This window comes from Myotis myotis, unplaced genomic scaffold (assembly GCF_014108235.1).
Source record: "Myotis myotis isolate mMyoMyo1 unplaced genomic scaffold, mMyoMyo1.p scaffold_m19_p_13, whole genome shotgun sequence".
In the NCBI taxonomy this organism is placed as follows: Eukaryota; Metazoa; Chordata; class Mammalia; order Chiroptera; family Vespertilionidae; genus Myotis; species Myotis myotis.
The window spans coordinates 28,385,060-28,409,779 of record NW_023416317.1 but is presented as its reverse complement, the minus strand read 5'-3'; the positions used below and the strand labels follow the sequence as shown (position 1 = coordinate 28,409,779).

Below are 24,720 nucleotides of genomic sequence, written 5' to 3'. Positions count from 1 at the left end.
TCCATGGTACCAAAGTACCCAACCTGGTATTTTCAGTCATCAATGACATTTCTTTTGACAAACTTAATGTTCCTTATTATCTCATAACTGCTGATACAGTTAAACATCTTCTCTGGCAGTTTCTGTAACACTCCATTCAAGTGGTGTTCCTTTAACCTCACCAACTGCCTCTTTCTTCAAGGCTCCTTCCTCCTCTCTACCACTCTAAACACAGTCCATGCACAGAACTGTGCACGGGAATCTTAGAATTTCAGTGTTTTCATAAAACCCTGGAGTTCATATAACTTTTTCATTCCTAGCTAAGTAAAATGTTGAAGAGACATGAAATTTAAGATGAGAGAGCAGAGCTAGCTCCCCTCTCTAATTTCTCTTTTCTTATACTGATTTTTAAGTTAGTCTCTTATACTTCCTGAGAAAAATCTGTCTAGGCCTAATGTCCAGATCGTATGTACAATCAGAATTACCTCCCCAAACTAGAAAATCTTTTTAAAATTGATAAGTTTCAGCTACTTAATTCTTGGCTCATCTTTTTAAACACTCTCATTTCACAGATTCCATCTTTACTGCACTGAAGCAAACCTCATAATTTATACACCTCTAAAACTACCTTCTTGGCAAATTATGATCTTACATTTGCTAACTAGTGGCATTACACCTATTTGTCCTACCAAATGTAACCTATTAAAGTCAAATATAGCATTTTAGTATTCTTATCAGCCCCAAACTTATGGAGGCAACCTTGCTTAAGTGATCACAAAAAAAGGCAAATGAAGAGTACAAATTGGTACAGTCTCTAAGAGAACAATTTGAGATTATCAACATTACAAATGTATTTATTTTTTGACTCAATAAATCCACCTCTGAGAATTTACTTTAGATATATACCGGAACATAAGCAAGATTATTCATTATAACTGTTAAAACTATCACACGGTAACTCTGCTTTTGTAAAGAGAAAAGGTCAAAAGGACAAAGAGCAGAACACTGCACAGAATATGCTATTTTATGGAAAAATGGGGGGAAAATTAAAATCTATTTTTATATTGCCTAGTGTATACATGAAAAATTCTGGAAAGACACAAAAGCAAACAATAAATGGAATTATATACCTTTTAATGATGACCTAGGAACTCAAGATAATAGATTATTTGTAGTTCATTTCTGACTTGCTCCTCCTACTGGGATAAATGTGACAATCTAGAGCTGATACATGCAGAGAGCTAAAGTGTTCACTTATTGTTTTTCACCTTACATTTTGTTAGATGATAAAGTTAAGTTCATGGTATCCCTAGTTCATACCACCAAAATATTTTCTAAAAATACCAGTCATGTTGCTTGATGATTCTGGAGAACATGTGTGAATCTAAATTAAGATTTTCAAAAAAAAGTATATTGCTGAAATGCATAATTTTTACCCTAACTGTGAAATCATAGTTCCTCTTAAGAAATGTGTACATGCACACTGCTTTCCTATAATTGGGGATTAACGTGATTAGTTAAAATTATTGGAGGTATATGCAGAAAAGGATAGGAACAACAGAATATGCACACACATAAAATATTAGAATGTGAGATGAGTATATACAGCCATAAATAACTAATTGTAATTTATGTACAAAACAATTACGTGTGTGTGCCCAAAAACAACTTCTATGCTAACAACTACTAATATATGAACATTTTTCAAATGTTTGTCACCCACAAAATAATATTACAATGCAAGTTAGTTCAAAATTTTACTAAATATCTATGAAGACAGAAAAACCCCCACTTATAATGCAAGTTACACACTAAAAATGTCCAACATTTGGGAAATTCTAGAGTAATGAGAAGAGCCAAACAGTCTTTTGTATAAATCCTAGGTTTGAACCAATTATGTAAGTTTGACAGAGGCTCACTTTCCTCATTTGTAAAATGGAGATGAAACCATTGACCTGATAGGAGTACTTTGAGCTGTATTTGAAAAATATAGGCATGTAGAAGGTGCTCTTCTTAGCTCAAATTTCAGGCTACAGCCAACTAACAAGTGTTTTTATTATTCTTCCCATACTAGTGAATGTTCCTCCTACTACTGTAGAAATTTAGTACAACTAGGAGCAATAAAGAAAAGACAATGTTATAGAAAGACATTATTCCTGTGGAGAATTTCTCAAAAAACTTAAAAATATAAAATGCTTACAGTGTGAAAACATTCACTGAACACAATATATGCAGACACAAATCACTTTTTGAGTATATTAAAATAATCTATAGAAATTTGTTTTAAAATAAACAATAAAGATATGAAATGACCGTTTTACTAAAATGAAAGAATAGTGAGTCATAAAGAAACATTAACTAGTCCACATGCCAAAAGTTATTCTTTAACACCAAGAATTAGAAAGCAAATCTTACCAGGAAATGAAGACCAGCTGTGCAATATTATGTCTCCAGATCTCAACTGTCCTTTAAAGTCAAAAACCATCGTATTTACCCATGCTACAGGATAATGCTGTTGAAAAAGATACCATTGCATCAATACGCTAAGAATGAATTTTAAGGTGTAAACATGTACATTCCTTTGTTCCAATAATCTTAGTTCTAGAAATGTATAGAGTTCTAGATTATCCCCCACCAAAACAAACAAATAAAATCCCCCAAGATGGCCCTAGCCAGTTTGGCTCACTGGATAGAGCGTCAGCCTGGGAACTGATGAGTCCCAGGTTTGATTCCGATCAAGGGCATGTACCTTGGTTTCAGGCACATCCCCAGTAGGGGGTGTGCAGGAGGCAGCTGATCGATGCTTCTCTCGCATCGATGTTTCTAACTCTCTATCCCTCTCCCTTTCTCTCTGTAAAAAATCAATTAAAAAAATTAAAAAAAAATCCCCCAACATGTATATTGCAAAATGTTCAATGTCTTTAAAATGGTTGAAGAAAACCCTAAAAACCAATTAAAGTTTCACAATAAAATAGTATACCCAAAAAATGAAATGTTGTTGTACATCCATTGAAAATGAGGAGAAACATTTAATGATTCAAGACAATATATCTAATATATTGTCAGGTTGTATGTTTTAAGACTTTTCAGCATATATAACTAGAATAAAGCAATGCCTCTAGATATCATAGAATTTATTTATATGTCTAAAAAAGGAAGCACTAAGCTGATAGGATTTTATGTAGAAACTTAGACTAATTAAGTCAGTGTATCAAAAAACCTTATTAACACTCAAATGCTTTGAGTAAAATATTCTGTATCAACGGAGGGAAAAAAGTCTAAGAAAGTAACTCTTCTGTGACCTTTTTCATGAAAATTTATTTTGAAAAAATTATAATAACCAGCCCAGCCAGTGTGCCTCAGCGGCTGACCATCGACCTATCAACCAGGAGGTTCGATTCCCCGTCAGCACATATGCCCAGGTTGCAGGCTCCATTCCCAGGAGGGGGTGTGCAGGAGGTTGCCGATCAATGATTCTCTCTCATCATTGATGTTTCCAACTATCTCTCTCTCTCTCTCCCTTCCTCTCTGAAATCAATAAAAATATATATTTCTTAAAAATTACTATAATCAGAGAAAATATTTACATTCTGATGCTAAGAATCCTATATAATAAAAGTCTAAATGCAAATCAACCAAATGGCGGAACAACCGGTCGCTATGATGAGCACTGACCACCAGAGGGGCAGACACTCAATGCTGGAGCTGCCCCCTGGTCGTCAGTGTGCTCCCACAGGAGCATGGCTGGCGAGCACAGTGGCGGTGGTGGGAGCCTTTTCCGCCTCTGTGGCAGCGCTAAGGCTGTCCAACTAACAGCTTAGGCCTGCTCTCTCCATGGGACCCCCCCCCACCCAAAAGAGTGCACAAATTTCATGCACCAGGCCTCTAGTAGTATATAAATCCAGATAGATAAATGTAATAATCAAGATTTTTTTTAAGATATAAAATTCAATGTCCCCATCTCTCAAGAAAACACACACAAAAAAACCCCACAACTTTTTAAAAAGAAGAAAAATGATTGCCGTAGCTCAGTTGATGGCGAACCTTTTGAGCTCGGCGTGCCAGCGTTTTGAAAAACCTAACTTAACTCTGGTGCCATGTCACATACAGAAATTTTTTGATATTTGCAACCATAGTAAAACAAAGATTTATATTTTTGATATTTATTTTATATATTTAAATGCCATTTAACAAAGAAAAATCAACCAAAAAAATGAGTTCACGCATCACCTCTGACACGCGTGTCATAGGTTCGCCATCACTGCCCTAGCTGGTTTGGCTTAGTGGATAGAGTGTCAGCCTGTGGACTGAAGGGTCCCAGGTTCAATTCTGGTCAAGGGCATATGCCCGGGTTGTGGGCTCAATCCCTAGTAGGGGGTGTGCAGGAGACAGCCAATCAATGATTCTCTCTCATCATTGATGTTGCTATCTCTCTCTCCCTCTGCCTTCCTCTCTCTGGAAGGAAGGGAGGAAGGGAAGGATGGAGGGAGGGAATCTTGACTAAAAATATGAAATGGAAGAGAATATGGGAAAATATGCACCATCCTTTATTTACAATTTCAAAATTGAAGAAACTGAAAACGAAAATTTTGTTCATAACTCATTTGATAGTTAAAAAAAAGAAATAACATGAAATTAATATTTGCCTCATTTAATGTGACTATTCATATACTTTCCTTCTAGATACTGATGTGTTTGATTATTATTCCATTAAGTTACTTCATTTTTTAAAAATTTCAGAAGTTAGTATATAATTACCACTTTCCCAGATTTCCTGATGGTCTGATATTTAGAGGCATTAATTGTTTTAGTTGATTTCTTCGTTTTCACTTTATCCAAAACTGCATAAACAGCAAAACATAATCTAGCCATTCGTGGCAGGTCACAAGTATTAATATCAAATTCCAGTGGTTCATTCCAAACATGATCATTTTTCCCTGATATCTCTGAGCTTACGATGGTTTTACACAGGAGTTCAGTACCATGAAAAAGGCCAGCCCTGACATGAACCTGTAAGGAGGGAGACGAAAAACAAATACAGATTCATGAATATTGTACCACCGCCACACCTCTAATTTCGAAGAATAAAGAAACATATATGGGAGAAGCAGCAAGCTGGATGATTTAAATTTAAGGTCTTATAACACAGACATAACAGCACATGTCCACAATCAACCTAAAACTCATTCAATTTAATAAAAGTATGGATGAAAATAAAAATGATATTTTTGGTATTACTGTTAAGAAAACACCATTCATGTTTTTCTCCCTGTTTATTTAAATAGTTTCTAGATTGAGTAACCATAGCCTTAAGCAACCTTTGTTTAAGTCCATGTCTCTAAACTGTTGTAAATGATATTTCCCCAAAATTTAGATTAAAAGTCTGGGGAATTTCTTATTTAATTTATAAAAGATATGGTAAGAAAAATTACAAAAAATTTTATACAACAGTACTTTAAAAAAATCTCTGTATCTACCTTTATGCTATACTAAAATATCTAAACTATGAGAAACAGACAATATTAGTATTTTTAACAGCCAAGACAGAAGAGGAATAAGAAAGCATATTAACACATGATTTCTCATTTTCATAATTACTTTATTCTCTAAAGAAAAATTTAATTGCCTATAAGAATCATTTAACAATTCTTTTCTAAGCAATTAAGAAATGAACCCATCATGAAACGCACAATAAATGGCATTTGGTGTCAGTAAAATTATATGGAAGGTAGGAAGAAAAAGCACAAAACCTAGATTTCTAAGTTTTGTTTTCCTTCCTAACATATCTCAGGAAGATTGAGCATCAGTTAAAGAACACACAATGGCCAAAACCGGTTTGGCTCAGTGGATAGAGCGTCGGCCTGCGGACTGAAGGGTCCCGGGTTCGATTCCAGTCAAGGGCATGTGCCTGGGTTGCGGGCACTTCCCCAGTGGGGGATGTGCAGGAGGCAGCTGATAGATGTTTCTCTCTCATTGATGTTTCTGGCTCTCTATCTCTCTCCCTTCCTCTCTGTAAAAAAAAGTCAATAAAATATATTTTTAAAAAATAAAAATAAAAAAAAAGAACACACAATGAATGGAAGTTTGAATTCATCAGGAAGTTAGGAAAAGGTTCCAGCACTTTTGTACCAAACTTTATCTTAAAAAGAATTCAATGGGTAAAGAAAAGGAAGTGCCTAATGCCTGCACAATGACCAGCTCCCCTGGATGCCTAGGAACCCAGAACAGCCCAGTACAGCTCGAGTCTCAAAGTGCTTGGGTTGGAGAGGCTAACAGCAAAGTCAGTGCCATTTAAAACTATTATGCGCAAATATAAGTTAAACAGTTAAAAGACCACTTGAAAATACTAAAAAAAAAGAGCTATTATGTCAAAACAAAACAAACAAACAAAAAACAAAACACAACACTTTTTCTTCAGGGAGGAGAAATGCTAGGGTTCAAGGTAAGGTGTGAAAAGAGAGGCAAGAAGAGCTCTAGGGAGGCTGTAATTCAGGGAGAGACAGTCCAGGCTGGAACTATGAATTATGATAAGAGTCAGAAGGAAGGAACAGAGGGTAAAGGATATTAAGGAAGGATCAACAGTATGTGATCAATTGATCAGATATGATAGATGAAAGAGAGGGGCAACTCTAGCTGGTTTACCAAACATAATAGGAAAGGCAGAAGAAAGAGGGAAGAGAATGAATTGGTGACTTTAGATATAAATTGGCTTTAGAAGAAATGTGTATGAAGATAGAAGTCTGGAACTGAGGAGATATTTGGGCGAAGTCTTGAGAATTATAAGCAAAGGTGGTATGTTTTTCAATTTTCTTACAAAGAAGTTATCAGTAATTGTTTTCCAAGAACTGAAGAATGCCCAGTGAGAGGAAAGCACTGAGAGTGCTGAGGCAGGGTCCACATGCCTGAAGCCAATAATCCATCTAATCTCTGAGTTACTTGGCCTCAAAAGCACCACAGTATTTCCCCTCCTTCCCCTCGGGTATACATCACACAGGAAGCTCTCCGGTCCTCATTAGGCCTCCATTTCAATGACCAACCCCTCCCTGCCTTTCTGTCAGCTATGTCTGACTTCACTCTGCCCACACTCTCTGCAAGCGCCTGCCTTTCCCTGTCACGACACCTGAAGCCCATGCCGGGGATAAACCAACTGCCTGTGCCCCTCCTCCACGTTTTATTTACCTTTCCTTCCGTCATTTACTATCCTGTGAGATGAGCCTCACATACAGTAAAACTATAAAAATAATTTTAAAGCCCTATTTATCCTACTTTCGTGGTCAGGTTTTCTGTTACTTGAGGATAATAACACGTCTGAAGGACACCTCCTGTCAATCTATTCTATTTAGGAGCTATAGAACATTAGAACAATGAAAACACTGGTCCACTATTATTTATAAGATAAATAATAAGGAAGATCAAATTATGCAGATACTGTAAAAATCAGAATCCAATACTTGCCATCTAGATATAAATGTTACTAAATTATAAAGCTGTGGATGGGGCAGATGGAGGATGGGATTGTTGGGTTGAAGCACAGGCCTTGAAGATTATTTTCTTCCCGCAAAATGCAGGTTATTTCATACACAACTGACACTCCACAAATTTCCAATGTAAAGGTATATAAACAGGGAGGGCTGGGGGATTGTCATCTATTAATACATGATTCCCACTTAGGAATTTCATGTCCATAATAAAACTACTTTAATTCTCTTCTAGGCTCAGTTGATCAAAGTATATCTGCTTTGTTCTCTTATAGATAACTGTCTTTAAAGGACCACAACAAAGTCTCTGCAGCCTAGTCCTTACCTCAAATCCCAGTTTTGAGTAAAAATATACATAGAATTTCCTAAAAGATACACCATATATTTGTTTCTTAGGAAAGTCCAAATGTTACCATTCAATTAAGGATAAACCATCACCTGGTTGAGTATAGTACTCAGACTGAATTATTTTGGTGTCTCATAGAATAACTTTTTCTGAATTGTACTGTCAATATTTTTTAGCCCAGTAAAACGTATTATAAGGGACAAATATGTGGAACATTATTTTACTACTATAATGATGCGGTCAGTGGTTATGGTGCTCACTTTATCACCCACTGTGTCTCCTTCAGTATCAGGATGAGCTATAAACACATGAATAGCTAGTTTGTTTTTATCTTAGGAGATTCTGAATATTGTAAGTGATCATGTTTTCTTTGCTTTGACTACTAGCTATATTGCAAGGTGAGAGCAAAATTTGTAGCCCACATCAAGCAATTACACAAATTCTTATTACTGTATATACATACCTACTGTGAATCTTGCTCCTGACTTTTTTGGCCATTAAATATCCTCAATTATTTTTTTCTCAATTATTTCTTAAAGATTTTTTTTAATCCTCACCCAAGGATATGTTTATTAACTTTAGAGAGAGAGGAAGGGGGAGAGAAAGAAAAACATCAATATGAGAGAAAAACACTGATCAGTTGCCTCCCATATGCACCCCAAATGGGGATCGAACCCATAATCTAGGTATGTGGAAATCACATACCTAGAATCACTGGAAATCAAACCCATGACCTTTCAGTGCATGGGACAACACTTCAACCAACTGAGCCACACCAGCCAGGGCCTCAATTATTTTTTAAAAAGTCAAAACTTTGTATATTTTGTGTGTATATGTGTGTGAGAGAGGGAGGGAGGGAGGGAGGGAGGGAGAGAGAGCGAGAGAGAGAGAGAGAAAGAACAAGTGCATGTGCACAAGTGCACTTGACTCAAATCACTTGTGAAATGAAAGTAAATCATAAGTAAGACAAAACACACATAAAACATATTTTGCATCTTGTGTATGATATAATGGAAGTTAGAAATTTTAGGACAAAAATGATATTCGATTTTCACTCTCAGTGACCTTGAAGACTTATGACTTTAAACACCTTTTGAAAAACAAATTATTTTTAAAAAATTATTTTTCAACATTATTATGATAAATCCAAGCTATTTACAATAAACTGCTGGGCTTAAAACAGGGAAATACAAGAGCCCACTACATAAGTATTCAATAAATGTCAATATTTTAAAATAAAAACAAAAAATGCTAGTTATAATTCCACCAACCAACTTCTGGCAAAATTCTGACATAAGAAATGAAGTAAAATTATGGATCAGATGGCTAGAAAGCTTAAAAAATAACCCTTCAAGTATGATGAATAGAAAAGTCCTATACTAGCTATAAACAGAAACAGTAAAGGGTGTGATCTGGAAAAGAATAACAATAAAGAATGAGTCTAACTTGGGCAAGGTAACAATAACGAGACCCTGCACATTTTGAAGAAATCTGTTGAAATATCATTCATTATCTAATAGTCAAAGTGTGACTTATTTAAGATTATGTCTGCTTGAGAAATCTCTTTAAAAGAGTCAAGTTGATTAAAAAGAATAGAAAAATTAATCTACATTTAAAAAAAAATGAAAAAAATTCTGTTTTCAGAACTTAAAATCTCCCATGGTATCAGAGATATTAAAGGTTTTGTTTTCAGAAAAAGCAGTAAGAAAAACCATTCCCTAAACTTCTATCATGTGAAATGTTGTCAAAATTGTCCCATTTCCTGATGTTTGGTCTGGGTCATCTTTAGACTCTGAAAAGTGCAGAATTTTAAAGCCACCATTATGCTTAATACAGTCACACATTTTATTGTCTGACTGTAGTAAACTTCCAAAGAGACACATTTTCACAAGCCCCAGAACACAGGGAGAGCAAGAGAAGGCAGGCTTTATAATGCAAAGGCCTTGCCACTGTGCTCCAGCAAGGGTGTGCCCAGCATACACACAGACTGTAATCCTGAACTCACCAATTAAAAATGCTCTGTTTTAGGCAAGATATGAAACTTTTTCCCAACATCAACACTTAATTTCCTTCTAATTCGGAAATATGGCCAAAATCCACTACATTTTTGCCTTTAGATATTAGACACCAAAAGGGGGGGGGGGAGCCGGAGCATAAATAGTAGGCTGAAATTCTCAGTTTCATGAAGTATATCACTTTTGTAAAGAGACAGATTTGTTCTCATTTGTGGGAGAAGCCATGTGCTACCTTTAACTAAGGATATAAAGATGTTATAGCTATATGAAAATGTATTATTAATTCATTATACAAACGTTTACTTAGGATTTAGGCACTAAAATAAGAAGATAAAAAGATTAAGATACAATTTCTTTCCTCAGGTTGCACATATTTTAGCAGGTTAAGAGTGCTGAGACCCATATAACTAGGCTATGAGGAGTTGTGATTTATGACTAATAACTGTGAAATATGGGATATATCTGGGCTTGGAATTCTATAAGTTTATTCTTGTTGGGGTATGTTGAGCTTCTTGAATCTGTCATAATATTTATATCTTTCGCTAACTTTGGAAAGCTCCCAGTGATAATTTCTTTAAACAGTTTTCCTGAACTGCACTCTTTCTTTGCTTTCTGGGATTGAGATCACACAAACGTTAGACCTTCTGATAGTCATAGGCCCTGCAGCTTTTTTCTTCCCTATCATTTTTCTCTCTGTTGTTTAAATTGGAAATTTTTTTGATTGTTAATCTTCAACTTCACTGACTCGTTCTGTTCTCATTACCATTCCATTGTTGAATCCATTCAATGAGTTCTTTAAATTACAGTTGTTGTTTTTTTCATTTCTAAATTTTCCATTTGGTTCCTCCTTATACCTTCTATTTCTTATCTGAGATTTCTATTTTTCCATTACTTTCAATTATAACTGCCCTTAGTTGTTGGCATATTTTTATAACTGTTTTAATAATGTTGTGAGATAGTTCCAAAATCTATGTCATCTCAGCATTGATATCTGTTATTATCATTGTACATACAACTTCAGATTTTCCTGGTCCTGTGTTTATTTATTGTTTTAAATATGTTTTTATTGACTTCAGAGAGGAAAAGGGAGGAGGAGGGAGAGATAGAAACATCAATGATGAGAGAGAATCATCGATCCTCTGCCTCCTGCACACTCCCTACTGGGAATTGAGTCTTTTACTGGGGCACGTGCCCTAACAGGGGAATCAAACTGTGACCTCCTGGTTCATTGGTCAATGCTCAACCACTGAGCCACACCGGCTAGGCTAGATTTTCCTGATTATTTAAAAGCCAATTAATTTTGAAATGTCTACAAGACATTTTGATCATTATGTTATACTACTCTGGGTTTCATTTATATCCTACAGAGAAAATTAATGTTTGTTTTAGGAGATCATGATTAAGTTCATGCTGCAAGTTCCAACAGCCTTCAATGAGCTGTGGTTCCAATACCAGTTCAGTTTTCAAATTCTTTGCAGGATTATTTGAATTTGTCCTGTGTGTTCATCATACAGGGACCAGTCTGAGAATTGGGTAGTGATTTCTGCTATTGTTCAGTTCTCAAACTATGTAGTTAGTAAGACTCAGATCCACAATGAACAGCTTAGCAATAAACATATAAGCATAAACATACAAACATTTAAAGGGGTTGCTTTCCCAAGCTCTCGCAGTCTGCAATCATTCGAGTATATTTTAGTTGTTAGGGCTCCCCTTTTCTTGTCATCCAGCCAGAAAGCTGAGGCTTTATTCACCCACACTTCCTGCAACTATGCCAAACAGCAGGAAGGACAGGAGGGGAGAGGGGGGGAATCAATGAGGATTTACCACATTCTCTTGAGATTACAACTCCTCCAATCAAACAAGAAGGTTCAACTCTGCATTTTAAGCCTGTCCCCTTTGGTGTTGCTGTTGCCACAGGACTTCTTAGAGACTGGGGCAAATGAGAACAGAGAAAAGGACAGAAAACAAAAAAGGAGGAGTAAAATGGGGAGAACTTTCTCTGCTAGTTAGAAGACCCTTTTCCCACATAAGTGATAATATGAGGGCTTCTTGAATGCTTTCTGACTGCATTAACAACATCTTCTGGATTTAGGCAGTGCTGAGTTTAGGCTTCTGGTACATATTAAGATGCGCACCAGAAAAACGAAATGTCACAAGGTTGAAAAGAGACTGACCAGAACTCTAAGCACTCTCACAGGGTTGAAAGACATTCAAGTACCAGCCAGGCAGAGTAGTGAATCCTCATTAAACAGCTAGTATGTTCATTACAGACTACAGAGAATCACCTGGAACTGTGAATATAATGTAGTATCTCACTCCCATGATTAGGTTATACTTTATGATATAGCTGGCTTTAAGGAAGGGAGATTATCTGTTAGGGGCCTGGTTCATGAGCCCTTAAATCCTTGCAATAGATTCAAACAGTGAGAAGGATTTGAGGCTTGAGAAATTCTCCATTTCTAGATTTTAAAATGGAGAGAGCCATATGGCCAGGACCTGAAAGAGGCCTCTATTAACTGAGAGTAATCCCCAGCCAACAGCCAGCAAGAAAACTAGAACCTCAGTCCTACAACTGCAAGGAACTGAATTTGGCCAGTAACTTGAATCATCTTGGAAGCAGATTCTTTCCCAGGGCCTTCAGGAAGGAATGCAGCCCACCTACCACCTGGATTTCCACCTTGTAAAGAGAACAAGCAGAAAACCCAGCCACACCATGCCCAGACTACTGACCAATAGAAATGTGAGCTAATAAACAGATATTGCTTTAAGCTGCTAAATTTTCAGTAATCTGTTACCCAGCAACAGAAAACCAATTTAAGGGGCTACTATAAACTTAATGCTAATAAATTTTTTTATATATATATATATATATTTTTTAGTGAGGGCAGGGAGGGGAGAGGCGAGGGGATGGGGGAAGGAAGCCGAGAAGGGGGGAGGTGGAGAGGGAAGAGGTAAGGAGAGGAGAGGAGAGGGGACGGGGAGGAGGGAAGAGGGGAGAAGTCTTAATGCTAATAAATTTAACAACTTAAAATAAATTATTCAAAAGACAAGAATTACCAAAATTGACACACACAGAAAAGAAAATCTACATATCCGTTAAAGTTAAATCTCTAATTAAAAACCTTCCTACAATGAAAACTCTAGGCTCAGATGGCTTGGAGTAAATCCTATCAAATATTTAAAGAAAAAATAATACCAATCCTACATAATCTTGTTCAGAAAATTGAGGAGGGGAAGGCTTTTCAACTCAATTCATAATGCTAACATCGTGATGCCAAAATCAGAGAAAGACATGACATGTGAAGAAAAGTGCAGACCAATATTTTCCCTGAGTATAGACATAAAAACCTATAACAAAATATTAATAAAACAAATCAAAAAATGTATAAGCTACATCTTCACCAAGTGGAAAATGTTTCAGAAATGCAAAGTTGGTTTCAACCTTTTAAGATCAATCAAATTAACAGACTAAAATGTAAAAAACATACAATCATCTCAGTAAATATAGAAAAAGCATTTGACAAAGTACAACCCCTTTTTATCTCTTTCAGGATAAAAACTCTCAGCAGAGTAGGAAGAAAGGGAATTTCTTGAATAAAGGGCATCTCGAAAAATGTACAGCTAACATTATACTTAAAGTTGTAAGACTGAATGCTTTCCTTTAAGATTAAGCCTTGGGGTGTCCAAATGTTCTGGGTGTTCCTGTGGGGATTTTAGATGATATAAACATTCAAAAGGTAGGCTGAGTAAAGTAGATTGCCCTTCCTAAGTGGGTGGCCCTAATCCAATTTGTTAAAGAATAAAATAGAAAAAATAAATAAATAAAAAATGACCCTCCCCAGAGTAAGAAAGAATTCTTCCTGCCTGAGTGATTTATCAGCTTTTCTCCTATCATCAGAACTGAAACAGCAGCTCTTCCTGGGTCTTGAGCCTGCCAGCCTTCAATAGGAACTACTCAAAACCATCATCTGGCTCTCAAGCCTTCAGACTCACACTAGAATTAAACTCTCAGCTGAGTCTCCAGTTTGCCTCTAACCCTACAGATTACAGGACTTAACCAACTTCATAATCATGTGAGCTAATTCCTTAAACAAATGTATGTCTGCATGCCCTTCCCCTACCCCCTCCTCCGACCCAACTACATACACTACGGGTTCTGTTTCTCTGAAGAATCCTGACAGATACATCTACTCTCATCATTTCTATTTAAAATCATATATTGAAGGTTCTAGCCAGAAAAAGTTTGAAAAGAAGTAAAGCAGTATACCGCCTTCTTTTTTTTCTTCAGATTTCTTTTCAACATTACTGGAGCTCCTAACTTGTGTAGCAATTAAACAGAATGGTGTGTATCTACAAAAATAAATTATGCCATAATTGCCTTAACTTACTTACATTCAACAATATAACCCCAGTGGGAAAAAAGGGGGGGGGGGGCGCTGGTGAGAGGAGACTAGCAAACTAGAGTGGCCTGGGAGATATTTTACATGTCATTAAGACCATTACTCCTTAGAGGATGACCACAAACAACAGAATCAATTCAGCTTGAAATATCTGTTGGAAGTTGGCAAAAACCTATGGAAATAAAATGTCACTGACAAAGACATATAAAATGTTATACTCAAAAAAATAAAGCAGGCAGTGAAGGCTTCTTTGGTCTTCTTCAGAAGAAATCAAATAGAAGACCGTAGAAAATTTAATAACGACACAAGAATTAAACAACATAAATTACCCACAGAAGACAAATACAATAAACTACAAATGGGAAGAACAAGCAAGAATTCCCATTTTTACAATGTAAATTACACATCCATACATACAAATCAAGGAAAAAAACTATACAAACATATATAATACTCCATATGAGGTGAGGATAGATTTGCCTATATATGATTTCTGCCATTAGAAATATAAATACCCAAGGAACTTTAGTGACTATTTATGACAGTCCAAGATGTATTATAAAATAAATAAATCAAATTGCAGAATAATACATACAATATCATCCCTTTTAAACAAACCAAACAATCAACAAAATAAACACAATAAAAAACTATTCAATCCCCAAACTATCTGTATATATATTTATATAAATATGGAAGTCACTCACAACACTGGTTATATATGATGATAAAGAGATCAGTAACTTTTTTCTCTAATCATGTTTGTATTTTTTTACCTGTTACAATAATGTTAAACTTTTGCAATTGGAAAATAATAAGAAAATTTTAAATTAAAGGAAAAAATAAAAATTACCACTAAAATAGAAAACAAAAGCTAATTGGCATACACACACTCATTAAAAATTCAAATCTAGCTAAGAATATAAGAGAAAAGAAACACCCTTATTTTCATGACAGCTACCCAAAGAATCTTTAATGTCCATTTACAAAAGCAAGCTATTGGTAATCTTTGGCAAGGTGCTTCATGAATATATTGTCATGCCAGCAAACATCTCAAACTAACTGAATCTCTTTCTTGGATCATAAAACTATTCACTTAATTTCCTGTCAAACAAAATAGGGGAAAATGCATGCTTTATACTTTGAGACGAAATGCCTTGTTAAATCTTCACTTAATTGTATGGGGCTGTGCAATAAATCTCCACGTGTTAACAACTTGTGGTCTATAATGTAGTCATCTGTTTTCTTCCAGGAAATGGTATTATATTTTTTGTGCTCAGCAAGTTTAAAGGAAAAAAAAAGGGCTGGGTGCAGCTCTAAGCAAAGCTGAGAAAGAAGAGTAAACTTGCATACAAACATGTAACCTATAGTTTCAACTTAAATTTCATTTGCTATATCCCTGATCTAAAGCAACTCTTTTTATATAATATACTGTCAAATGTCAATCTATCCGTTACATCTCCAAGTATTTAAAGAATAGTTTAAAACAAAAAACACAACATTTTTAATTAAAAACAAAAATTCTTGTCTTATAATAAACTGCCATATTCTACCTCGTATAACTGACCAATGTTAGTAAAATTTAATTTCCAACGTGACATTCATTGAGCATATCAGTGAGTTATTTAAATAATGGAGCAGATGACAAATTCAAATCTTAGCAAGTACTCACTTTTACAGTTTCTTCTGTGTTAAGTTTATTTCCCTTAACCAAGACAATTTGGAAAGGGTTGTTATTTTCCCAAACATGCTGTAAAAAAATGAAATAAGTACAAAGTATTTTAATTAAAGATATGAATATTTTATGCCAACAATGAAATCATCTCATCAGTTCTCATGTCCACGGGCAAAATAATGAAAATAGACCTCTAAACTAACAACTGAAAGTCACATGTCAAATTAAGCATCATAACCAGTAGCACTTAACTCTCATGGTAAAACACAAGCAGCATTCCAATATTGCTAAGAGATTCACTAAGCTAAATATCTAAACAAATAGTTTTAAAAGCTTTGAATAAAACTAAGAATTTACCATTTAAATTAATATATAGATAATATCTTACTCATACAATGTGTTAAGACTGAATAACTATTTAAAAAGTGTTAACTGTTCCCATGAACACAAACATTTGTTCTTTTGATACAATAAAAGTCTAAAAGTATTCAATTAAGTCAGGCAAATTATACCACAACACTATCATAGCTAAGCTGATAGAAATGAAATATAATAGTAAATCAGCTATTTCTGCACATCTAACTTTTTTACCATAATGTCTCTAATTATTCAAGTCCTACGTTCAGCTCTAATCTTAAAAATATCTCTAATTTAATGGCATTTTTCTTTGGCACCAAAAGAACAACAGAAATAGAAATGTCATATTTACATTTACATGTAGCTTGAGTAAAGAAAAATAACAGTAACTAAACAGATAATTATTATAAATGGAAAGGGATTTGTATGTATTGGTTTTCACAGAAGGAGAAGTGAAAAAAAAGTGTGTGTGTGTGTGTGAGAGAGAGAGAGAGGAAGAGGGGGAGGGGGAGAGAGAGAGAGAGAGAGAGAGAGAGAGAGAGAGACAGAGGGCGAGGGAGAGGGGGAGAGGGAGGGAGAGAGAGAGACTTATATATACAACTTAACAAAATCACATGCCTTTTGGAGTTGGCAAAAGTTCACACATGAAACTTACAGAAATAATTCGTTTCTTTGGTGGTAAAGGAAGGGGAAGGTTAGATGAATTTCGATTTATGGCAGCCTCTATGGCAATCATTTCCTGTTCATACATCTTTTTGATCTTGCAACACTCCACAAGTATAAAATGGGGCAAGGTCCTGTTCATTACACAGTTCCGGATATACTAACAGTGGCAAGAAATAATAGGTAAGGATATTCAAGCAAATACTTAAACCAATAGAAGAATAAAATTAAGCTGAACAACACTATATTAAAATGACTATGAAAGTATATCTTCACCAATTTGATGTCAAGAATATGAGAAATAAAGTCACACCATAAAAATACTACCATTAACTTAATATCTAAGTACATAAGAACTGAGCTAGACACTTCTTATACATTACTAGAGGCCCGGTGCATGAAATTTGTGCATGGGGGTGGGGGGGAGGGTGGGGTCCCCTCAGCCCAGCCTGCACCCTCTCCATTCTGGGACATTCCTCTCACAATCCTGGATTGCTGGCTCCTAATCGCTCACCTACCTGCATACCTGGTCACCCTAACTGCCCAACCCCTGCCAGCATGGTCGCCCTGTACTGCCTTTGTGTGCCAGCCTGGTTGCCCCTAACTGCCCCCTGCTGCCGGCCAGGTTGCCCCCAACTGCCCCCCTCCTTGTTGGCCTAATTGCCCCCAACTGCCCCCCGCCGCCGGCCTAGTCACCCCCTAATGCACCCTCCCCACTGGCCTGGTCACCCCCTAACTGCCCCCCCCCCCCGCCGGCCTGCTTGCCTCTTACTGGCTCCCCCCTGCCGGCCTAGTCTCCCCCAATTGCCCCCCTGCCAGCCTGGTTGCCCACTGCCCTCCCTGCTGGCCTGGTCACCACCAACTGTCCCCCCCCCCCCCCCCCCCGCCAGCCTGGTCACCCCTCACAGATCCCGCACCGGCCTGGTTGCTCCACGCAGCCTGCTGTTCAGTCATTTGGTCGTCCCTCACTAACTCCCCGACCAGCCTGGTTGCCCCATGCAGCCTGCTGTTCAGTCATTTGGTCGTCCCTCACTAACTCCCCTGCCGGCCTGGTCGCCCCACATAGCCTACTTGTTCAGTCGTTTGGTTGTCTCTTACTAACCCCTTGTGATGTTGTAGGCAGCCATCCTGTGAGGGCATGAGGGTTAATTTGCATACTACCTCTTTATTATATAGGATAGGTAATCTTCATAAAAACTCACTAAGAGCAATTATCCCCCACTTAATATATTAAAGAGCAAAAATTGGAAGAGTTAAGTTATACATCTAGTACAGCTGTTGGCAAACTACGGCCCACGGGCCGGATCCGGCCCGTTTGAAATGAATAAAACTAAAAAAAAAAAAAAAAAAAAAAAAAGACCGTACCCTTTTATGTAATGATGTTTACTTTGAATTTATATTAGTTTACACAAACACTCCATCCATGCTTTTGTTCCGGCCCTCCGGTCCAGTTTAAGAACCCATTGTGGCCCTCGAGTCAAAAAGTTTGCCCACCCCTGATCCAGTATCTTTAAGACCTGAATTTAAATCCACCTGACTTTTTTTTTGTTTCCTGGCTAAACCTTGAAATACATGCCTCAGTCTAGATGTTTTATCTTCTCTTTTCTGCACTTAATACCTGACAGTTTGACAATAGGCATACCTTTCTAGGGCAGGACATGAACACCATAGATTAATGTCACGGTGCAAGCTTTCACCAATCAGTCAAGAAAGGTTAGCATGTAGGACCCATGTGGCCATTTCTTAAGTCATCTCACATTTTCCTATGGATCCCTGAGGCAGACCTGGTACCATTTTAGCACAGGACTCCAGGCAACCATTACTGTTTCCCAGAAAAAAAAATTATTGGCCTCCCAGCTTGAGGCTCTTGTTTTATTTCCATGAAAACAGGATGACTCTCCAGAGGCATGTAAAAAAGGGGGTGATTATTCACATTACCAAAAATTCCTAACAATCCGAATAGAAATCCAATATATTATTCAAAAGAAAAACTTTATCTATAATAATAAAAGTATAATATGCTAATAGACTGGACAGCCAAATGACCTTCTGGACATCATTCCAGACATCCTTCCTGACGAAGCTGAGGGGGCCAAGGCAGAGGCAGTTAGGAGTGATGAGGCAGGCGAGCAGCTAGGGGCAATTAGGTAGGTAGGCAGGCAAGTGGTTAGGGGCAATCAGGCAGGCAGGCAGAGGGGTTAGGGGCGATGAGGCAGGCAGGTGAGTGGTTAGGGGCAATCAGACAGGCAGGCAGGTGGGCGAGCAGTTAGGAGTCAGAGGTCCCAGATAGCGAGAGGGATGTCCGACTGCCAGTTTAGGCCTGATCCCCAAACTGGCAGTCAGACATCCCTCGAAGGGTCCTGGATTGTGAGAGAGTGCAGGCCAGGCTGAGGAACTGCCCTCCCCGCCCTCCCCCCAAACCCCCCATACTGGGCCTCTAGTACAAATATAAAGTGTGATTCCATGTATTGTATTAAATGTAGAACCGCTAAAAATATATTTTTTGAAATAAATAAAAAACATTTCCAGAATGGCCTATAAGTGGAATTACATGATATTATGACAAATGTATTCATTCAAAACTTTTCACTATGAAAGATGGATCATTCCATTTCCTTCATATTCCTTGCCAACACTGTATATTTTCTTTCCAATATGACCTTGTACAAAAACGTATGCATGGCTTTATTTTTCTTTATAATAACAAATTCTAGTTTTTGGCAAAACAGTATGCCTTTCTCTTAAGAAAAAGGTGTTAAGTTAAAGAAGCAGGAGGATCCTTAAAATATGGCAAAAGATGAAGGGAAGAAGGCAGTACTTCTATGCTCCCACCAAGCACTTCACATCTTCCTTCTTCCTCTTATGAGCTAGAGTTCAAGCACTTACTATCAGAATGCCACAGCTCTCAAAGCTGTGCAAAGAAGTTATAATCACTGTTAGACTTCCTACCTACTAAAGCACAAGAATTGAAGGTCACACCAAAAATCTGAAAACAAAGGTGTAAAATTCCCTATTTCCTTCTAATAAATCACAGGTCCTTATTCTCAGACAAACATCACTTAATATTTGGCATGCCTGTATTCCTCTTTCTTAATACAAAACAAAAATAAAAGTGATCACATATTACTCTAAGATCTTGTTAGTTATTTATCTAACTTGGCACTCAGCGTATTGTTCTTAATAATAATGATCGTTTTTTTTGTCTCCAAATGTAATTTCAAAAAATAATCCTCAAATTCCTTGAAGGCAAAGCTAGGATCCTATCCTTTAAATAGCACACCGTATGGTGGGGGGAGGGGTAGTGCACTGCACATATCTTATTTAAACTCCACTTTACTCCAAAAATAATCTGAGGCACTTCAGTGCCTTCCATATAAGCAGAGAATTCACGACTAAATGGTAATAAATAACTGAAAGGTAAGGAAAGACGTTGGAGGATGGTGAAATTTAATTCTTACAAAATTTCTACCACATATGGAAGTAACAAAAAAGGTGGGGGAGGGGTGGAGGAGGAAAGGGGAAAATACACATATAAATATTAGGCTTAAAACTGAAAAGTTTTATAATACATAATGGAAATTTTTAATATTACTTTACCTAGTTAACAGATAATTGCAAATAAGTTTTATACAATTCAATTAGTGGCCATTTAATGAAAATATTTTGTTTTACTTCCCCCAGAATATTTCATATCTAAATCATTGTTTATATGATGAAATAGTGGGCAGCTATAACAAATTATATAAAAATTCATAGTACTATATGAAATTATGACACTGAAATAATTTAAAAAGCAGAATGAAAATATTATAGATACACACATAATGCCAAAAATACATGTAACTTTGAGTAAAATGACAAAAACATGCCAAAATGCTAACAATGGTTAACTTGGAGGTAGGTAGGATTGTGGTTATTATTTAATTGAGTATAATTTTCTGCAGGTTCCAAATGCTGACTATAGTTAACACACTTTTATATCAGAAATTTAAATTGTCAAATTGTTAAATACACACACACACACACACACACACACACACACACGCACACACTTCTCTGGTAAATTGAGAGTTAATATTCATACCTGGAACTGGATTAGTGGGTGATCACCAAACACGTATTCTACTCTCCCACTGATTTGCAGCACATAGTCATAGGGGCTAACTTCATCCTCTTTCCAATGAATAGTCAAACGTTTTTGGATTGCTAGTTCATTTATTTTTATAGGATTCATATTAGGAGATACTTGAAAGCTAAACACATCCTATAGAGAGGGGTAAAAAAAAACACACCACAATTAAACATTTGTGCTAAAAACAAAACAAAACACTCTTTACATTTGTACTTATTACTACATTATAAATAGCCATACATAATATTCACATATGTACATCCTTTATTTACATCTAGTATTTCAGTAAATCTTCCAGTTTTCTAAATATAATGTATCCATGCCAAATATGCTAAGATTTCTGATCATTTGCAATTCATCTTACGCTTTAGAGTGTGCCACAGTTTCCACAGGTCAGATAAATATTTAACTAAAAGTTTAATAATATTTAACAAAAATTTATCTTCAGGTAGCTAGCTTATCACATGCATTTTCCAGTAAATATCCTTCTTTTAAAAAGTGACCCAAAACCCCTGTGTTTTTAGTCTGTATTAATAAAAGAGTTATATGTAGTCACTAGTAAGAGATTTTTACTTTATACTAATTGAACCATAATTTAAAATTTTTGTCTGATTTTATAAACATATAAAAAGAAACAAAGAAATTTTAACTAGTGAAAAATGAGATATAGTTGTGATGGAATATTATTAAACCTAAGCATAAATCCCAAAGGTAGAGATATTAAAGATTATTTAATAATACCTGAATCCATCCATAATTTCACACCAAATGATCATATATCAAAGATATAAGAAAGCTCACTCTCATAGCAGCCAACTGCTACCCTGGAAAACTATGATTATCAGATCACTAATGGCCCAGTGCACAGATTCGTGTACATTGAAAGGAAATTAATTAGAAGAAATATTTTAATATCACTATTCGCCCTTTCTCTATAATAGAAGTGTCAACAAAATTTACGATTGACAATGACAGATTGAAACACATGCGTGCGACTGGCGCCAGCACAAGCTTTATATGTACTGTGCATGTGGAAGTCAACTTAGCCTTCCAGTCAGGGCACATGCCCAGGTTGCGGGCTGGATTCTCAGAGTGGGGTGTGCAGGAGGCAACCGATCAATGATTCTCTCTTATCATTGATGTTTCTCTCTCACTCTCCCTTCCTCTCTGAAACCTATCAAAATATATAAATTAAAAATTTTTAAAAATGCTCTTTATAAAAGTTTCCTAGGCAAGCAAAAGCCTCCTCTGAGGGTGGAGCTGTATTCAGGTAAAAGTCACAGATTTATTACAAAATATGTATTAAAATAATATTATATTACCTGAGAATTTTCAAAATGCACAGCCACAATGAGCTTTCCTCCATAAAGTTTATCTTCTAAGTTTTCAAGGATGGATGATTCATGCTCTGGTGGATATGTTTGCTTTAGCCAGTCCATCCAAGACAATCCCACAAGCGACTGAATCTTTTCCTCACTGAATTTACGCATTTTTATTCGGAATTCATTCACTTCAGGATCCTTCAAGGCATCAAATTCATGCAAACCTAAACACATTTTTTAAAGTAGTCATTTTGAGTAGCTAATAATAATTAAAGAGAATATAAAAAATGTAAGAGAATATACAAGATAATTGGTTTTTATCAAGCAAACAAAACTGGGCAGGAAAATATTATACAAAATCAATTAATAGCCAGATAAAATACCAAAAGTAGCCCAGCTGGTGTGGCTCACTGGTTGAACTGCTCTATAAATGATCATTTAGAATTAAACAGAAAATAAAATAATCAGGCCCATCATATTTAAAAGAAGGTATTTTTAGACCCATTAGGCAGTTATATCTGTAAAGGTTCTATTGTTTTCTTTGGGGAGGAGGCGGCAGCAAACTTGTTCCTGAAGTTAAATTGAAATAATTGTTTATTGTTTTGCCAGGAGGCATGACCTCACCAAGCCCGGTTGTAGTCATGAAATGAAAAACAATAATTGCAAAAATTTACTTGTTAGGTATGTAAAGTGAAAATTGATTCTAAAACATTAAAACAGACTTATTTAACTTCCTAAATGAATGTTAACATTTAAATTTGTGTATATGATCAAAACACCAGTTTTTCTAGAGATGCTGAAGATCTAAAGTACAATTTATAAAGAGTTAAGAGTTTATAAACTGTTTAACACAGTAAAACATTTCTTACATGCTGATCTTTTAAATTGTAAGGAACTCTGCAAAGTAAAATACAATAAGCTTTATGATTCTGAGTAAAATATAATACCTTGCTTATAGAAAGAGAAATTCAATTCTAATATACATATATTCCCTGTGCTGTAGTAAGGTAAAGTTAGATTGCCAAATAAAAATAACATGCCCAATTCTATTTCAATTTTAGGTAAACAATGAATAGTTTTTTTAGCATAAGTATATCCTATATAATATTTGGATCGCCTATATTTTTATTTACTAAATTTGGCAAGCTTGGGTAGAGGTTATGGTAGCTAATGAATCCTATGTTTTATAAAGCAAGACCAGAAGGGAATACAGTGATCTAAAGGGTTGAAAAGATGGTAAAATTTTAAAAGATACCTATATTCTGAAGAAAGTTAGCTATCTCTGTGGTGCTACCCTTTTAGACTACCAAATGTTTTAGATACATCACAATATTATCAAGTGGATAGTCTTATCCTAGAGGATAAAAGATTATAAGAGATTTTTAATTCTTTCTACTTTTCCATATATTCTTCAATTCAAGTGAAGGAAAAACTTTTTCTAATGGAGAAAATTAATAACCTATAAAAATCTTTGGATCATTTGGAGAAAATGGAAAAGAATGCTTTCTACAAAGTCTATTAATATACAAGAAAAAATCTGTATGGTATGTAATTATACATCTATTTAATGGAGGGGAAATTATTGCCAGAAGCTAACCAGCTATCCTCTGAAGTAATCAAACATTTTAAAGAACAGGGTGCCATTAGCAAATCAACAGGGTTCTGTTCTAAGTACTCAAAGGGAAGAGTTCAGCCTCACGGTGTAATTACTGGCTACCCTGAATTACCTTAGGTCAAGATCAAAGAATACTATTTTAAATGGGATGGTTCTTGGGATGGTACTATATTAAAGATACTATTATAAAGGGGATGGTACTATACTATACTCTAATAGTAAATTTGATTAATATAGGTAGCCAATTCAGATCCAATAATCTCCAGTGGATTTTTTGTTTTGTATTTAAACTTCTAAGTGTCTTCTTCAATAACCCCTTATAGTACTCACTTCACGTCAGTATCTTGTCTAGGGCAGGAAGATATTGATAGTAAACACTGGTCTCTGAGATTACTACAGAAGAGAGACTCCTGCTTGTTTTTTACTTTGTTACTAACAATTATCCCTGAAATTAATTTGCAAAGAATACTATAGACATGCTGTATCATGACTCACTACAAAATTAACTTAAAGATAATTTTAGTTATGGAGTAAACTTTGTCAATAATATGGGTTACTTATGGAAACTTATCAGCTTAAAGTCTTGGTTGGCATAGAGAATTGTATATAAATTATATTCATGGGGGAGTAGGGGCAGGATGGGGGGGGTCAATGGGGGGAAAGGGGGACATCTATAATACTTTTAACAATAAAGATAATTTTTTTAAAAAGAACCAATAAAAATATATTTTAAAAATT

General features: G+C 35.9%; 1 protein-coding gene across 8 annotated transcripts in view; it reads right to left on the bottom strand.

Moving 5' to 3' along the window:
• Nucleotides 1-24,720, bottom strand: part of PIK3CB (phosphatidylinositol-4,5-bisphosphate 3-kinase catalytic subunit beta) — a 144,783-nt gene that overhangs the window by 49,083 nt on the left and 70,980 nt on the right. For 7 of the 8 annotated variants that reach the window (XM_036332409.1, XM_036332411.1, XM_036332415.1 and 4 more), the window contains 6 exons: nucleotides 22,368-22,591; nucleotides 20,998-21,177; nucleotides 16,906-17,073; nucleotides 15,891-15,968; nucleotides 4,738-4,989; nucleotides 2,395-2,491 (listed from right to left, as the gene is read on the bottom strand). In XM_036332409.1, the coding sequence (XP_036188302.1) occupies nucleotides 2,395-2,491; nucleotides 4,738-4,989; nucleotides 15,891-15,968; nucleotides 16,906-17,073; nucleotides 20,998-21,177; nucleotides 22,368-22,591 (999 nt within the window). The remainder of the gene's footprint in view (nucleotides 1-2,394; nucleotides 2,492-4,737; nucleotides 4,990-15,890; nucleotides 15,969-16,905; nucleotides 17,074-20,997; nucleotides 21,178-22,367; nucleotides 22,592-24,720) is intronic. The other variant, XM_036332414.1, reaches the window with a different exon arrangement.